Genomic DNA, 16,017 nt, shown 5'->3' with positions numbered 1-16,017 from the left:
AGCGGTGCACAGGGAAGGAAGGTGCAGGATGGAGTCCCACCACGCAGCCCCGCAGTAGCCAGTGGACCATCAGGGAGAGCGGGAGAAGGAAGGCTTACTGCTGAGGGACACCCTATAAACCAGTTCTGTAGTGAATCAGGACTCATGTTTCCACTGCCTTCCCGTTTTAATAGTGGAGAACGGTATGAGCACTCATGGTGCTTGACAGCAGTCCTACTTCTGTTGGTGCTGTAGGAAAAGCTGTGCTGAGCCTCCCCAGCAGGTCTGTTTCATCCTCTCCCCCACAGCTGCTTTAACTGGAATAGCCATCAGCCTAATAGAGCTCGAAAACCATCATCCCACCAAGGAAGGGAAAAAGGTACGGCGGTGCTGGAAATATTCTCTGCCATTTGAGAAAGGCTTCCTGTCAGTTGCTGCTCTCTGCAGAAGTGTATGTTTAAACACACTACCTAGAATACTGCTATTTTTAGTACAGTGGTGCACTTCAAAGCATTTCCTGCTCAGAAAGTCACACCAAAAGTAAAAGGAGAAAACATAATGGCTCCGCCGCCTCCCAGCACCCTGATCCCCCTTGCAGAGGCCATCCCACTGCCGCTCCACTGCAGTTTCCAGAGAAACTGCACACTCCAGTGACTAATTACTTAAAAATACAACATTCCTTGGGGAGGAGAAGTTTTAAATAAACCTGCAAAATAGGTAACACAAGCACACGGCTAATTTTTACGTACGGGAGGAAGAAGGGTGGGGGGGAAGGACGCAGGAGGGTGGAAGAATTTAGCACAAGAATCTGTGTTCTAGTCTTGTACTAAATAGTTCCAGCTTTGATCTAAATTTAGGCAATGAGCACTTCCTGTGGGAGACCATCTTCCAAAGCTGAAGAGTTTTTGATGCTAAATATTTTCAGTGATTTTATAATTGGGGTAAAGTGGTTATTTGTTTAAAGGCCTGGCCTTCAGCTAGATAAACGCTTACATTATTTTATATTCCCCACCATTTCCTCTCCTACTCCACGCTGAACTTGTCCTGTTTATTCAGCTCCAGGTTTCACTGCATTTTAAGTAGGTTTTAAAATGCTATTTACAAGCAACGGGAGGAGCAACAAAAGCCCTTCTGTCATTATCCAGCAGCCTTCCATCACAGCTTTGGGACTGGCTTCTTACCTTGGTGCTGAGGAAGCCTGAGCACTTCAGCCCTTACCACTTTATCACAACTCCTGCACTGCTTCATGGTTTTCTCAACAGCCCCAGCTCCTGGACCTTCCTGTACCCCCAGTTCCCTCTCTCCTGGGAGACAATCTCCGTCTTCAAATTTCAAGAAAAGGCAACGCATCCATAGCCCATACTCCAACACCCTCAAATCCCTCCCCTGACCTCCGAAAGACAGAGCCTAAAAACAAAAAATGAATAGACTATTCACTTTACAAAGTTCATAATACTCGGGACCTGATTTTCAAATGCTTGAGATTGGCAATGCTTGTAGACACTGAAGTCTGTAAAGTTATTCTTATAGTTACATGTTTACATTTAGGGTGAGACGCCACCTGCCTATCTTTAGTCATGAAAAAGTAAGGCAGCTAGTTTAAGCTAGCTGTCTAGGCTACTACTAGTCAATGGGAACATCACTAGACAGCAGCTTACCTTCGCTATTTTAGACACACTTTATCTAGGATAAGATAAAAAAAAATCCTGGAGTCTTTTTCTATTTTTCCATCAACGATAAAAGGAACTTGTACAACTACCTCAGACTAGACAGATAACTTCTAGAGGGGACAAAACTTGCTCTTCGCAAAAAGGGTTCACAAACTAAGCCATTTTTTGTCTACTCCACAGAGATCATGAAAGAGGAAATTTTAATTCTTTTAGAAATTTAATTCTTGGGGAATAAACCATCTAAAGGCCAAGATCCTGATCTTTTTGGTGATTACCAAATTCTGCATCCTCGCTCAGTATCAAATACTGAGGGCTGAAGGATCTCTGCCCTCAGTCTGGTACTGACTTCAATGTGCGAGATCTGAACTAGGAATTGAAATCTGTTAGATATTTTAAAAATACTTTATTCTTGCCAGGTTAGCTGTGAATTTCTTGATACCTGTGTTTTGCTAGCCTAACAAAGCATAAGTTCTCATGGAGAACCTAAGCCCTCCCTCTACAGGCACTACAACACAGCAGCTGTATTGAGAGCTAAACTAACATCCAGGCTTGAGGTTAAATCCCTGTAGAAATCAGTGCAATTTGGCTCAGTTTCCCCCTAAAACATGGGAAAAATTGAAAAACCACAATTGCTCCTACATAATGTTAATAGCTGTCAAATTCTGTTGAAATAAAAGTGAAGTAACCTTAGGAGACGCCCGGATAACTGAGATTTTAACAATGCTGTGTCCACACTGTAGTGGCATGTTTGGCCTCTATGTTTTGTGGTTACAACCACTGTTGAAAGAACTGTCTACTGGTTAGAGACTGCTGAAAGGGCAAAAGAACAAAAAAGATCCAGTGCTGTGACTTAGGGCAAGGAAAATGTTGTCTATCCTTCCTCAGTCTCAAAATACAATATAGGAAATGATGTATTTATAGACATACAATAATTAAAATACAATAGATTTACAAAAACAAACAAGCTCAAACCCAGTCTGCATACTAGAAATATACAGTATTTTTAAAAAGTGAAGGATATGGCTGTGAATTAAAGAGTCATGAACATTTGCACAGTGTATGATCTGATCATGATTTACAAGCTAAGGCTTCATGCACAGGGCACTGCCTAGGGATTAATGACCAGCTGTGAGAGTTGATAGTGTAGGACAAAGCTAAGGATCATTAACTCCAGCTAGTTATAAACTCCCCAGAAAATGCCTTATACTAAAACTGATACTGTAATTACCCATTTTATAAATAAAATAAACAGTAATATTGAAGTAGCAAATTGCTTTTTCTGCATCCCTTTTTCTTGCAAAGCCCTGAAAACTGGAGCAATCAGGGTGATGTGAACCCGGCGCTTTTTGCAAGTAAATTCTGCATGAAAGCCAGTAAAAGAACACTTCTTAGCATAGGTCCTAACAACATACAGTTTATTAGTATGTTGGGCAGCAGAGCAACAATCAACCTTGCACAGAACGCAAAGAAATTCTGAATGAAAAATTCAATGCAGATAACCTTGCACAGGGAGACATGATCTCTGCACTGAACAATTAATCATCCATGGGAATTTGGGGTTGAATATAAAAATTTTTAAGTAAAAAACAGAAAGTCAAAACCACCACCACCCCCCCCCCCCTAATTAGCACAGAAATAAGGGAAGTCTGTTTCCCTTGATTGTAATTTGCGGATCAAGTATAGCACAAAGACTAGTAATGCAAAGCTGGGATCAATCCTTTCAAACAACCGCTGTCCTCGAGCAAGAACCAGCTTTACATGGGGGAAGTGTAGCTGCTGTGCTGGGCTAGGTCAAAAGCCCATCTAGCCCACAGCAGTTCAACAACAGCCTGTGGGAAAAGCTGTCAATAACTTAGCATTAACCAACAGTTACAAGTATTTTCTCTTTGTCTGACTACCATCTGGGAATGGTTCCCCAGTGTTCAGTCCCTGTGCCATCCACCTCCTCCCAGGCAGAGTCTGTTCTTTTAGACAGAGTGATGATCACAACTTAAGAACACCAACTGGAAAACTGAGTGAAAACTGAGTTTCAAAGAACAGGTAACAGCCTCTTGAAGCGTTAAGAAATTATTCTCAAAGGAAGTCAGATGGAAAGGAATGCAGGCCTGGAACATCTCATTCACACGTAATGCAAAGATCTGCTTACCTGTTCATTAGGCTCAAAGCTTATCTCTTCTTTTTCCGTCCTCATAGCTATTAACTTTGTGCTACCGGAAGGGTCTGTCTTACTGTCCAACCGCTCCAGTTTTGGGGGCATGTCTGGTAAACCAATATCTTTAGTATCATCTTTATCTAGCAAGTAGCGAAGTAGTGCATTATTATTCTTCTTAGGACTCGCTGGCTCCTGTTTAACAGTCACCTCTGAACTAGGAGCTGTGCTACTGGACTCCTGGTTCAGTTCTTTGCCTGTGGCCTCTGCTGTGAGCTTGGCCAAATCTACAGGAGAACTACTGTCCTGCAATAGTCTGTGCAAAATTTTATGCTTCTCCTTGAGCGAGGTTCCGTGTGCCGAACCAGACCCAGGCAACCCTCCCGTGGAGTCCTTGCTAACATCTCCCATGGTGCTGGACAAAGGCGAAGGCTCCATCTGATCTGATTTGGTGGTCAGCAATTGTAAGAGTTTTGTCTGGCTTTTTCCGTCATGCAGTTTATTCTGTCCATCAGGTCTCTCGCCACCGACAACGGGTGGCATGTTGCTATCGCTATTCTCTTTCTGTTCTCCTGAATGGCAGCTGCTCTCTGCTTGTCCAGTTGTACCTTCTGATTGCTCCCCATATAGTCCAAAGCAGTCTTTAGAGTCCAGGCTTCCCATCTTGCTTAGCTGGGGAGGATTCATATTCACAGGGGAATTTTGTAAATTTCCCATTTTTAGGTCAGGTGAAGCCAACGACGATCCTAGAGAAACGCCGTGGCCCTCGCTGAGGGCCTGAAGCGCGTTCAGGGAACTGTTGGTGTAGTTATGGCTATTTCCTGTGCTGCTGCAGACTCCCACGGGTGAATGTAAGCTTCCTGCAGGGGAGAACTGACTGGGTGGGATGCGAGGACTTCCTGCCACTCCAGGGCTCACACGATGCCTTGGGGAAAGCATAGAGTTTGGCTGCCCTGGGTTCATGCCGGGGCTGCTTTGTGAGGGGCTATTCATTTTTAGTGCATAGTTACTACCCTGAGGAGTGGATGCTTGTATGCTTGACACATGGTTCATTCCCCCTGAACCACCAAACCTGCCTGCTGGCATGCCCATTTGTTCCTTTGGGCCATTTATGGCAAAATTTATATTGCTACTGATGGTCATATCCTGACCTGGGTTTCCACTGCACATGGCCTGATGGGCAGGGCTGCTGGAGCTGATTGGGTTCAGTATCTTCCCCATTCCTTGTCCAGTCAAATCCTGATTCATTCCACAGACATTCTGCTCTCTGTGTGGCAAGGGGAAGAAAAACAACCTGTTAGCTAAAATGACAGCGGCCAGCTTGCAATTACAATAAAGAAAAACAAGCAAACCCCCAAATCTCGCTTTAAAATAACACAACAAACCTACAATTGACAACAAATCAACTTGACAAAAGCGATATGTAACTTTCGACACGGCTGCATATTAACAGCATGGTTTTTCAGTACCTCATTAACAAATCAGTGGAAGAGAGGAAAAACAGAATTATACCTCATTTCAATGACAGTCATTAGAAATGCAGATAGGTTACAATTCCAGGCTCTCTCCCTTTAATGTGTATCTCTGCTCTACAACTTGGCAAGAGCTAACTTCTAGTAATGACAGAAATCTCATCTGAAACACACGGCCCAAACAAATACATGTTTTACAAGACAGCTGCAGACAGCTGTTTGCTGGAGTTTTCAATTCTGTGAGTTAGCCCCACCACAAGGCTGGAGTGGGCTATTTGCCCACCAAGTTCATAGTGAAAAGAAAGCTGAAGAAGTTGTATTTCTACACTGCCGGAGTATTTCAATCCTGTTCCAAAACAGCACGTGAGCCAAGAGAACTACTGGATACTGCTTCAGAATGGGAACAGTCTGTTAGCAATCCAGTCCTGCACAGGCACTTAGGAAAAGAGAAGAAAGAAAAAAAATACACACACTGGAGCTGAAACTCCTATTTTAGAGATGCAGGCTGTAAGATGGAGCGAATAGAAGAGAAACACACTCACACATGCTAAAGTGTGAGAAGAAATGAAGCACACTACACTGAAGAATACTGAATCTTGTTACTCTATTTGTTACCTTAGGTATAAAAGCAAAGGTGAGTAACGTTAACTATAAAAAGAGGTGGATTTTTAAAACCTTATTACAAATACAATAGTACCAGTCTTCTGCCAAAAAAAGCAAGAATAGTTGCTAGTACCATTTTCAACTTAATGGTGCTTTTTTAAATTGAAAATTTAGCACTTCATGAAATACCAAGTATATTCAGCAATCCAAAGAAAACAAACTTCAGACAGCTTTTTGTCAGGTCAGTTTCCAAATCTACAATCTGTCTAAAATGGTTTCAGTTTTAACTACATTTAGACCTGTTTTCTTCCTTTCAAAAAAGTGCTAAGTGATACTGTGGATACAGGGAAACAGCACTGTTAATTATCATCAGCAAATAAAGCCTGAAACAAAATCTGCCACAAATATACCAGGACATGCAATGACTTCATTCAGATTTTACGTTGGAAGTTCTGAGGTCAGTGATTATCTACCCTTCAATTTAACATGTTATTGCCTGTGTCTTCTTTTAAAAAAAAGCTAATAGTGGTGGCATTTCTTAGGGTTAGACATGTGAAAGCCACTACTCCAAGCACCAGAAGACAAGGAATGGAGACAAGGAGTTAAAATATCCAGTTTGTCTCAAATGCAGTTCTAGTAATCATAACACATTCTTTAAAGAAGAACAAAGCCCAACATATCACGGACTACGAACTACAGGAATTTAATCCTTCAAAGGTTTCCAGATGTAATTAAATTTGGAAGGTTTCTTGTGTCTATTATGCAAAATACAGGAAATTAAAATACTGAAATTAAGAACACGAGATTAAAGTGAATTTTGTATGTTTAATGGAAGATCTTGACCTGACAAACCAGAACGCAATTTATAAATCCTGAAATAATCTTAAATCTCTTCCTGCTGTAAGCATTGATTTTAAAAACTTATTTGTTTTCACACTATCAGTTCTAGGTCAACTGAGCATCTAGCAGCCTTAAACCATATATTTACTTTGGCAACTTCATACTTTCTCTGTCTCTCTGCAGAGTGTGCATGTAATAAACCAGTCAGGATTACCTGTGAAGCATATGCAAGGAGATTACAAGCTGAGGTTCACTAGTCGTCTGAGAACGGATGAGCTTGCTCTTTGTTTGGGCAGAAACGATGGTGCCATCAGACAAGGAAAACCGATAAACAGGACTAAATGCTAGTCCCTGCCTCAGCACTGCAAGCAAGCAAAATAACAGAAATAAATTAATGATATACTACAGTACAGGTGGCTTAGCTGCTCAACATCTGATGATGTTGTAAATCCATCAGCACTGATACCACAGACACTGTGTTAATTAAAAGAAAAAAAGGCAGAAGAAAAACTGAAAATCAATAGATGGGATGCATATAAAATAAAGGTTCCCACATGAAATAAAGGGTGATCAAAAGAAAACCTGTAAGGAGTGGCAGCAATAACAGGACAGATACTATGAAATACAGAGCACTTCAGGAGTGGACAAAGAAGTCCTTGATGTCCATTTCACTTTTCATCAAATACAAGTCTACTCCTTTTGTTCCTCATAAATTTTTTCCATTTGTATCATCTACATCATGATGATTAATATAAATGCCTTTAGTTTCTGTATCATCAGTTTCCATTAGCCTATATCTTTTCCTCCTTACTGCCTGCTTAAATTATCTTGTAATGGTTATTCTCACTACTTCTTTAATTTAAAAAGTCAATAAATCTCTTACATAGAAACAATTAGAAATAAGAACTGGAACAAGGAATTACTAAAAAATACACATCTCAAACAAATTAGAAATACATTTACCTAAGCCAAAACTGGGGCTGTGCTATTCTTCCCCAGCATTAGATATGACTGCATTTCAGGTTTGGGGTTTACTTCACTGCACATGTTCTGCAGCCCTTAAGCTTTCAGTGTAAATCTGGATTTCAACAAATTCAGTGCTCTTAACTTCTGTAGACCCCTATGACATTGCTTTAATTAAAAATTAGCATAATGCTATGGAAAAGCAAATCTGCAAGTATTTATTCTACTGTTCACTCTTTGCCATCAATGAAACAACTCTGATAATTTTCCATTCCTAGTCCAAAAGCATTACATTAGGATTGCAGATATGGCAGGAGGGAAATACTTAACTTCAGAATTTTCACATGATTGTTTTGGGAAAAAATAGGAACAAAGCACTACAAATATTTTTAATTTCCTATTTTTACATACATACACATTTTCTGTTGCTTTGGGTTTGTGTTTTTTTTTTTTAATTAACAGTATCATCTGATCTGCATTTCACTGCTTGTCTTTTAATATTTCCTGTTGTAATGAAATGACACGGTTTTACAAGTGTGGCTTTATTAAATAGTCTCTGCTACAGAGTTACCAGATTTTCAGCCTTACAGGATTGGTTATGATTGCTTTCCTTCCCTGTCCGCCCCCCGCCTCCGTTATATATTGTTCTGCAAGGTTTTAAAGTATTATTTAGGCAGTGAGAAAACAGGAAGCACAATTTAAACAACCAGAAGGTTTTTTCAGAGTAAAAATGTAAAGAAAAACAAAAACCTACAACTGTGAAACAATACAAAGCAAAATTTCACTGCTAGGTATGTCATTGTTTCAGTTTAACCTTTGGGCACCAGAAGGTCCAAAGCTCTTAACTTTAACATATACTACATCAGGAAATTCCAGTACTCAATGCCAACAGGATACAAGTGAAATCTCTACTTAAATCATTTTCCAAACTAATTCTTTAAGCAAACAAGAATGTTTCCGTATTCCTCTTGAGGAAATGCTATTTTTCTGACTGTGGCCAATAAAAACTTACCATATATTTTGCACTTTATACTGAGAGTTAATTTAAAAGCTTTGTGGTTTTCATATTTTCTCAAGCTAATGCTTCCCCCCCCAAACACACACTGTAACACTGATTTACATGTAGAAGACCACTGCTTTCTTTGCTCTTATTCTCAACCCATAATGACTTAAAAAATGCAAGGCATTCCTCAGTCAAATGCAAAGATGTTACAGCCCAAGATACATCTTGTTTTTCTCCTCCATGCTGCAGGGCAAGGGAAAGAAACATTTCAGCCACTATTCCTCTGTAGTGCTGGATCCTTTGCAGCAAAGCAGTTCTAGAGGTTTTTCCTCCTCCTCTTATCACTCTCTTCACAACCAGGAGAAGCAAAAAGCCCCCTCATTTAGACTAATTCTACAGTTTATATGACGAACCTAAGCCTCTCCCGCAAAATGGTCAGTGTAAACTCCAAAACACACCTATTTTTATCCCTTCACAGATAGCTTAGAGAGGACCCACTCAAGCCTCAGCACTGGATGTAGGATCTGCTAATTTGGTCAAGAATAATTTGAAGAGGACTGAAGTGACAAGTGGCTGGATGGCATAACAAAAACTAACCTGACCCACCTTTGGCACAGACAGGTCCTTACCTGAAACTGCTCTCTAACTCCCCTGCTGTAACTTTTAATTGCATACTACCTTCTTCAGTTCTGTCTGAAATCACAGCATAAGGCTTCATGAAAGCAGAACATATGAAAGAATATTTAACTAATGTCGCATGACTAAAGCTTTTTTTTTTCTGTATGTGTGTATTTGATGGAATAATTTGAGATTCCAGTTACAATTTAGTTTCCAAGACAGCACGCCTGTGGTTTAATTGACCATGGCAACTATTTGTTACAGGCCAGCTGTAAACCCTGTTCTACAAACATGAACCCAAAGAATGATGCTTCTCCACTGGAAATGTTCGTTATTCCCCATTGGCTCAGAAAAGACTTTCCTGTGGACTGTAAAGGGTTATTTGTTTTTTGTAATTTGGATCTGTGCTACTAGAACTATCATGGTTTTATGAAAAGAAAATCCCTCATCCAGTCACTACCATGGAAACCTCATGGGGAACCTTTCACAGTGCAGTACCCTCCCTACACCTTACCTACCATAATCCTGACTGAGTATATGTGCTTCTGGTGTATCCTATAACACTTACCAGCTAGATACAGTACAATAATGTAGGCTTCCAGACAGCATGAGTGCTGCATCTTTGACAATTCACACCGAGTGTTTCTCACGGGAAATGTGACAGTAAAAGTCCATTTTTGTAGAGAAAAGGAATACAGGTCAATGAACTGCAATGTGTGAGCTGAGGTTCTGAAGAGTAACGCGTAGTGAATGTTTTCATGGGCAAGACACAAGGGTCTGTCTTTCTAAAATAATTGTGATAATTTGAAGATTTAAAGCACCCTTCAATATGGCACAGTTATAACACACAGGCTAAAACAAACTGGAGAAAGATGCAAAACCTCTCTAGAGAGCCATCAGTTAAGCAAATCAGCTTTAAAAAGAGACTGTCAGTAGCCTTTGATTGTTCCATGTAAACATAACAAAGAGAACACAACCAAGATACACACATAACAAACAGTTTAAATATAGAAAGTGCTAAAAATATGAAACCGACCTTCCTGGTGATGCCTCTTGGCAAAAGATATTTCTCCCTCGTGCTGTGAATGGAACCTCTGAATGCATCTTCTCACCAAGTCCTCCCAGCCAGGTTTCATAGCTGCTCGCATGGTACTTGTGTCCAGTGAAGTTATTTTGCCTGATATTAGATAAAACATTTGTTACAGCAATTTCCCATTTGGGGGTGTGTGTGTGAAAGATAAATTTAAACCTCTTATTTTACAATACCTTGTAGATCCTGGCGTGTAGTAAAGCTCTCTGATGAAGGAAGAAGTGGCCTTTCCTTCATCGGAGCTCTTCTTGCAACACAAATCAAGCAAGACTGCAAATCTTAAAGAAAAATGTTACTTCAGTAATTTGTGTAGAAGAAGAAGTTTTCATTTCCATAGGTAATTCAGAAATATTTTTTAAAAGTTCTTTGGGACCAAAAGAATAGATTTTGTACCGCTAAAAGAATAGACAGAACTCAGTGATTTTACATCTTCATTATTTCTTACAACATTAAACACAGGAGAGGTGGGTTTGGTTTCTTTTTTGGATGAAAAATTATCAAAGACTCCACCACCGCCCATAATTATTGGCACGTGTTTATGCATACACCTGTGGCAGCTCAACCACTCAGGAGATAAGTAATAAAAAGAATATACTGCATGCACAGAGAGCACATTTCTGCAACGCTCACCATTTTGTAGCTTCTAAGCCACATTTTTTAAAAAAGCCGCAAATGCTTGCTGCCCCTGAGCAAGCAGCTTTGTAATAGGCCATTTTTACTTATCTGAAACCTTAAAATACAATCTGAGGAAATTTACCTGCTGAAGTAGTAAGTGGTAAAGGAAACTGAAGAACGACTGTCTTCAAATTCTAAGAACTCAAAAAATTGCCCATTAAACTTTCCTCTCAGTCAGCTGCACTCTCTTACAATTACCATGATATAAAACCAGGATCTCTTCAAGGTAAACAGGTTTTCTCTCAATTTCAATGACATCGGTTTAACACACAGGTGCATGCAAGTGTATACACTCATAACCCAAGATGAAAGTACACTTCTACAGTTAAATGAAAAAGGAGAAAACTTAGAACTTTTCCATTTTTCAGGAATTAGAAGTAACTTTATCAACTTTGCCTTCTTTTCAACTGCACCAAAACTGCTGACCCACAGCAGCATGGAAAGACAAAATACTAACACAAACTGAAAGTGGTAATTACCTTCACCGTCCTCCTTGAAGGAATTTGGTTGAGAAACAGCAAAGCACTGCATAGTTTCATATTTCTGATGTGCTTCCTGGTTATCATGGCCTTCTTCAGAATCAGCAAGAGGTTTTACCAGCATCCGACAATTAAAGGTATGGCTATTACGCCTAGGAGTATCACCAGACCAAGATCCCCCGTTCACTGAGCAAAGCAAAGATCGTATAGTGAGATAAATCTGGTAGCAGTCATTTCTGCTGCTTATCCACAGGAAATTAATCAAGGTGCTTTGCTTTGGTTGGGAAACCAGCTCATTGAACAACAACAATCTATTTTTAATATTAGAGCCCAAACCAGCACACAGCAAGGTAATTTATAAAATTCTCAGATTTTAAGAGGACTGCTAATTTGTTCAGCTATCAGGGTTTTTTTGAAGTGACTTATAATGACATAGTAGAAAAGCAAGATAAGTGTCTAAATATTGGTGCATGTAAAAGTTACACAGTCCAGTGAAAACCCTACTGGGTAGATCAAGTTATTTTATGTGCCCAGAAGAAATAAGGCAGTATGTAGGATCTGTTCAGTGAATTTAAAAGTGATTAATACAAAAGAGATGACAGCATTGTATAAAAATCTGTGTCCAGATTGGAAACAGAAAGAAAAGAAACCAATATGCATGTATAAAAACAGGAAGCAATACAGTCGGGAATATATTGAAACACATAGTCTCAGCTACAATGGGAAACGACTGAAGGCATGAGAATGACCTGGGTGCAGTGATGGATAAAACTAAAGCCTAACACAGTGCTTAAGACAAGTAAAAAAGGAAACAAAATCCTGAGATGCACAAATATAGGTACTGGGCACCCGTCAGAGCAAATTTATGTAACACCACATAAGGAAATAGCAGGGTTGTATTTCAAATACTCTTTACTTGCCCTCTTCAGTCATAAAATGCAATAAAGGCAGTAATTTGTGGGGTTTAGCCATTTACATATTTGATTCTTCAGGGTTTGTAAGTACAGTCATAACATGCTGAAGTGAATTGCATAATATATTTTAAACTGCTGTGAGTAAATGAGGCACCCAGTATTGACTTTCTCTTTCTGTTCACCTCCTTCAAAAACCAATGACATTAAACCCAAAATTAATATGAATCTAAAAGTGGCTGCAACTCACAGGTTTTGAAAGATAAGGGTAAATACTGGTGAGACTAAAGACACTGACATAAAAATTCTAGCATAAGGAGTTTTCTGATTTTTCTTTTATATTCTCCTTCTTTTGGGCCATTCTTACAATGACCAGCATAGGAGAATTAACAGAGAGTTCACATAGCTAACGCTGTCTTTTCAGTGATTCACTCTGGAGATCCATTAAAAATATCAGCTAACATGAGTTACTAAGAGTAATTTTAACAAAGGAGAATCTGAAAAGTGGAAGATGCTTTTGAGAATAATATTAATCATTCATACAGTCTATATATACATTAAAAATAAATAGTATATATGATGAAACTGTAAGTAGTGCAAGGACATTAACTGAAGTTATTGAAATGCTGATTTATGAAACCAAGGTTAAATGAGTAATGTATGATATGATGAAAAGATATATACCTAAAGATTTTGGCAGCAGGATTTTGACAAATTCATTGTGGTCCCCTACATGCAGGATGCTATATATGCTTGTGTTCATCAGCTCTTCTTGGTTGTACCTTAGATACTGTGTCACATTCTCAGAAACAAACACAACATTACCTTCTGGGTTCACTACAAAGAAGAACCCATCTAGGGCCTAAAGGGGAAAAAAAACAAAAAAAAGGCAGAGAGAGAGAAAGAGAAAAAGAGAGAGGAAGAGAGAGAAACACAATATCAAACAATCAGATTAATAAGATACCCAGAAAATAAATATTCACTTCAGAAGGCATAGCTGAATCTTTCTGCCTCCATCCCACTTCTTATAATCTTGTCAAAGGACACATTTCAGATTGAGCACCTAATCTTACTTATATCAAACCTGTGTAAAAGCACAGAAAGGTGCACACCTTGCAAAATAATGAAACCCAGATATGAAAACAAATGAAAACCCCCATCCCAAACAAACAAATCATGGAAGAGGTTGCAACCTATCTGCCTACCTATGAAGTAAGAAACCTGAATCAGAAGCTGGTTCTGCTACACCTAGAGCCTGTTCAGTCCTCTATGCAGCACAGGGAGACTGATCCCAGGGAAACATCACAAGATGTGCTGGCACAAGGCAAGGAAAACACTCGCAGAAAGAAGGAGAAACGCTCTACCCCCCACCTGCAGCAGTGCACCTGTGAATATATATTCACGTAGAAGTGAGGCTCCATGCAGCCAGGAACATGAGGCATTAAAAGCAGAGAAGGGCAAAGGGAGCTGAGGGCAGGCAGTGAGCAGCAAGATGGAGCAGCTTTAGTCCCTACTCCCAGGACTGATTTCATTTTCTTTATTTGACACCAGTTTAATCCAGTCCACACACGATCCAGGGAACAGGAACCAGACTTTCACCTCTTCAACTTAGCTCCATGGTATTCCAAAGGACTTAAAGTTTGTGTGAGGAAGTGTCTAAATTAGTAATTTCTGCTGATTAGTTTCCCCCTTATCTCTTGTGATAGTGACAACCTAGCTGCTGCATTCTTTCCAAGATATCTGCTGTATGTTATCTGAAGCCTAAGCCAAATACTACATCACTTTTACCTGATGAGGATAAAGTAAAAATCTGAGTATCAGTAAGAACTTCTCATCCAAACTTTCTTTTCCTTAGACGCAAACATGGTTGTGAATGGTAAAAATATTTCAGAATACATCCCTCTAACTTTATGTCATGAGCAGATGAAGGGGGATACATTTAAACTTAAAGCACCAAAGCCTTTGGTCTAAACATTCATTATCAATTAACCCACACAGACTTCTGCAGCTTTGCCTGATTTATTCACCTCTCTGATGACTGGTGGGAAATCACTAGAACAGTTGTCAGTTACTGCTCCTCCAGGGACAGAAGCAAGTCAGAAAGACAGGCAACCCATGATTCATTCAGGGTTAATTAAACCCAAATGGATCCATACTAAACCTGAACTCAGCTCAGTCTAACAAGGAGGAGTTGCCATAGCAAACATATACAGGCATGTGGCATTTTTGATACGACCAAACTTGTACACTTGTGCATTGGTCTTAGCTGGCAGTTCTCAAGTTCTCAGGCTACAGATACGTATTACAAATATTGTACACTGCTGAGCATGTAGCAAATCCAGACAGTACAAAAAAGAAGGCTAAGGAGGGATCTTACGTCTGTCTTCAGACACCTAGCAGAAGGCTAAAGAGAAGACAGAGCCAGGCTCTATTCAGAAGTTCACAAGGGAAGGACGAGATGCAACAGACACAGTTTGCAAGACAGGAAGCTTCATGGAGATACAAAAATAAAAAAAATCACCATGAGGGTTGGTCAGATATAGGAAAAGGCTGCTCAAAGAGGCTATGAAATCTCCTTCCCCAGAGATATGCAAACCTTGGCTGGACTAGGACCTGAGCCACCTGCTCTAGTCAGACCTGCTTACAGTGGGAGGTGGAACTAAACATGCTCCAGAGGTCCTTCCCCAAGTGCGTTAATGATTCTGCCAAAGCGGAGGGACAGTGAAAGCACAATGCATAAGCAGAGTGGCTGAGCCAATCATTGCCAAATGCTTTGTTTGTTCTATTTTTAAGTTACAAAATAATAAACCTCAAAAATAAACGTACAAGTATATACTCTTCCTGACTGCCTCTAAATTAGGATAAAATATGTCTTTTTTTCTCCTGATAAATTCTAATCTCTGACTTCATTTTTTATTATTGCCATCTTCTTGTTTCTGATCATTCTTGGTTCCTCCTGTCACTTCACTTTCTTTGCAGAGCTCCTTCCTTTCCATGTGCTTTCATAACATTCATGACATTTTTATGCTGACTAGTATTTAGTTTAACTAACAATGATTTAGAAGATTTAATTAATTGAGGCTCTAATACAATTTCCTATCAGCACCTCTGCAATGCATTAGTGTCTTAGACTGCATTTCACTACTGCTTGAAGCCAATGTAAACATGATGTCTTTGGTTTAGTCCTTTCTACATCATGACAGCTCCCTGTACTGAGGATATGAGAAGCTGGACCAGAGAACTGAATTGGCTGAAAATGAATACAAAAAAAAAAAAAGTTAGCCACATCAGTCCCTGAACTGGCCCATCATGAAACCACATGGCATTTAGAGCTGGCAGATGGGTGTGGGTTTGGCTGAACCATTCTGCTTGGCAGCAGTTACACAAACTCAAAGGGATTGCAAAACCAAAGCCATAGCAGATGTTTATCACAGTCCTAAGGAGAGATGGCAAGCAAAAGATTATAAGCATTACTGGCATCCCACAATAATCTCCAGTTTTCCCTACTATTTCCTACTCTGGCAACTTCTTTGGCAAGGAAGTGCTCTGTGCTGTTTCCTCACAG

At 39.7% G+C, this 16,017-nt stretch overlaps 1 protein-coding gene across 9 annotated transcripts in view; it reads right to left on the bottom strand.

Annotated features, from left to right (window-relative positions):
* NCOA2 (nuclear receptor coactivator 2) overlaps nucleotides 1–16,017 on the bottom strand; it is a 190,024-nt gene that overhangs the window by 35,337 nt on the left and 138,670 nt on the right. For all 9 annotated transcript variants that reach the window (XM_055800871.1, XM_055800869.1, XM_055800868.1 and 6 more), the window contains 6 exons: nucleotides 13,137–13,314; nucleotides 11,542–11,727; nucleotides 10,564–10,665; nucleotides 10,334–10,474; nucleotides 6,928–7,075; nucleotides 3,796–5,065 (listed from right to left, as the gene is read on the bottom strand). In XM_055800871.1, the coding sequence (XP_055656846.1) occupies nucleotides 3,796–5,065; nucleotides 6,928–7,075; nucleotides 10,334–10,474; nucleotides 10,564–10,665; nucleotides 11,542–11,727; nucleotides 13,137–13,314 (2,025 nt within the window). The remainder of the gene's footprint in view (nucleotides 1–3,795; nucleotides 5,066–6,927; nucleotides 7,076–10,333; nucleotides 10,475–10,563; nucleotides 10,666–11,541; nucleotides 11,728–13,136; nucleotides 13,315–16,017) is intronic.

This window comes from Falco peregrinus, chromosome 3 (genome assembly GCF_023634155.1).
Source record: "Falco peregrinus isolate bFalPer1 chromosome 3, bFalPer1.pri, whole genome shotgun sequence".
NCBI lineage: Eukaryota > Metazoa > Chordata > Aves > Falconiformes > Falconidae > Falco > Falco peregrinus.
Note: the sequence above shows the minus strand (reverse complement) of the source record. Positions and strands in the feature narration are given on the sequence as shown.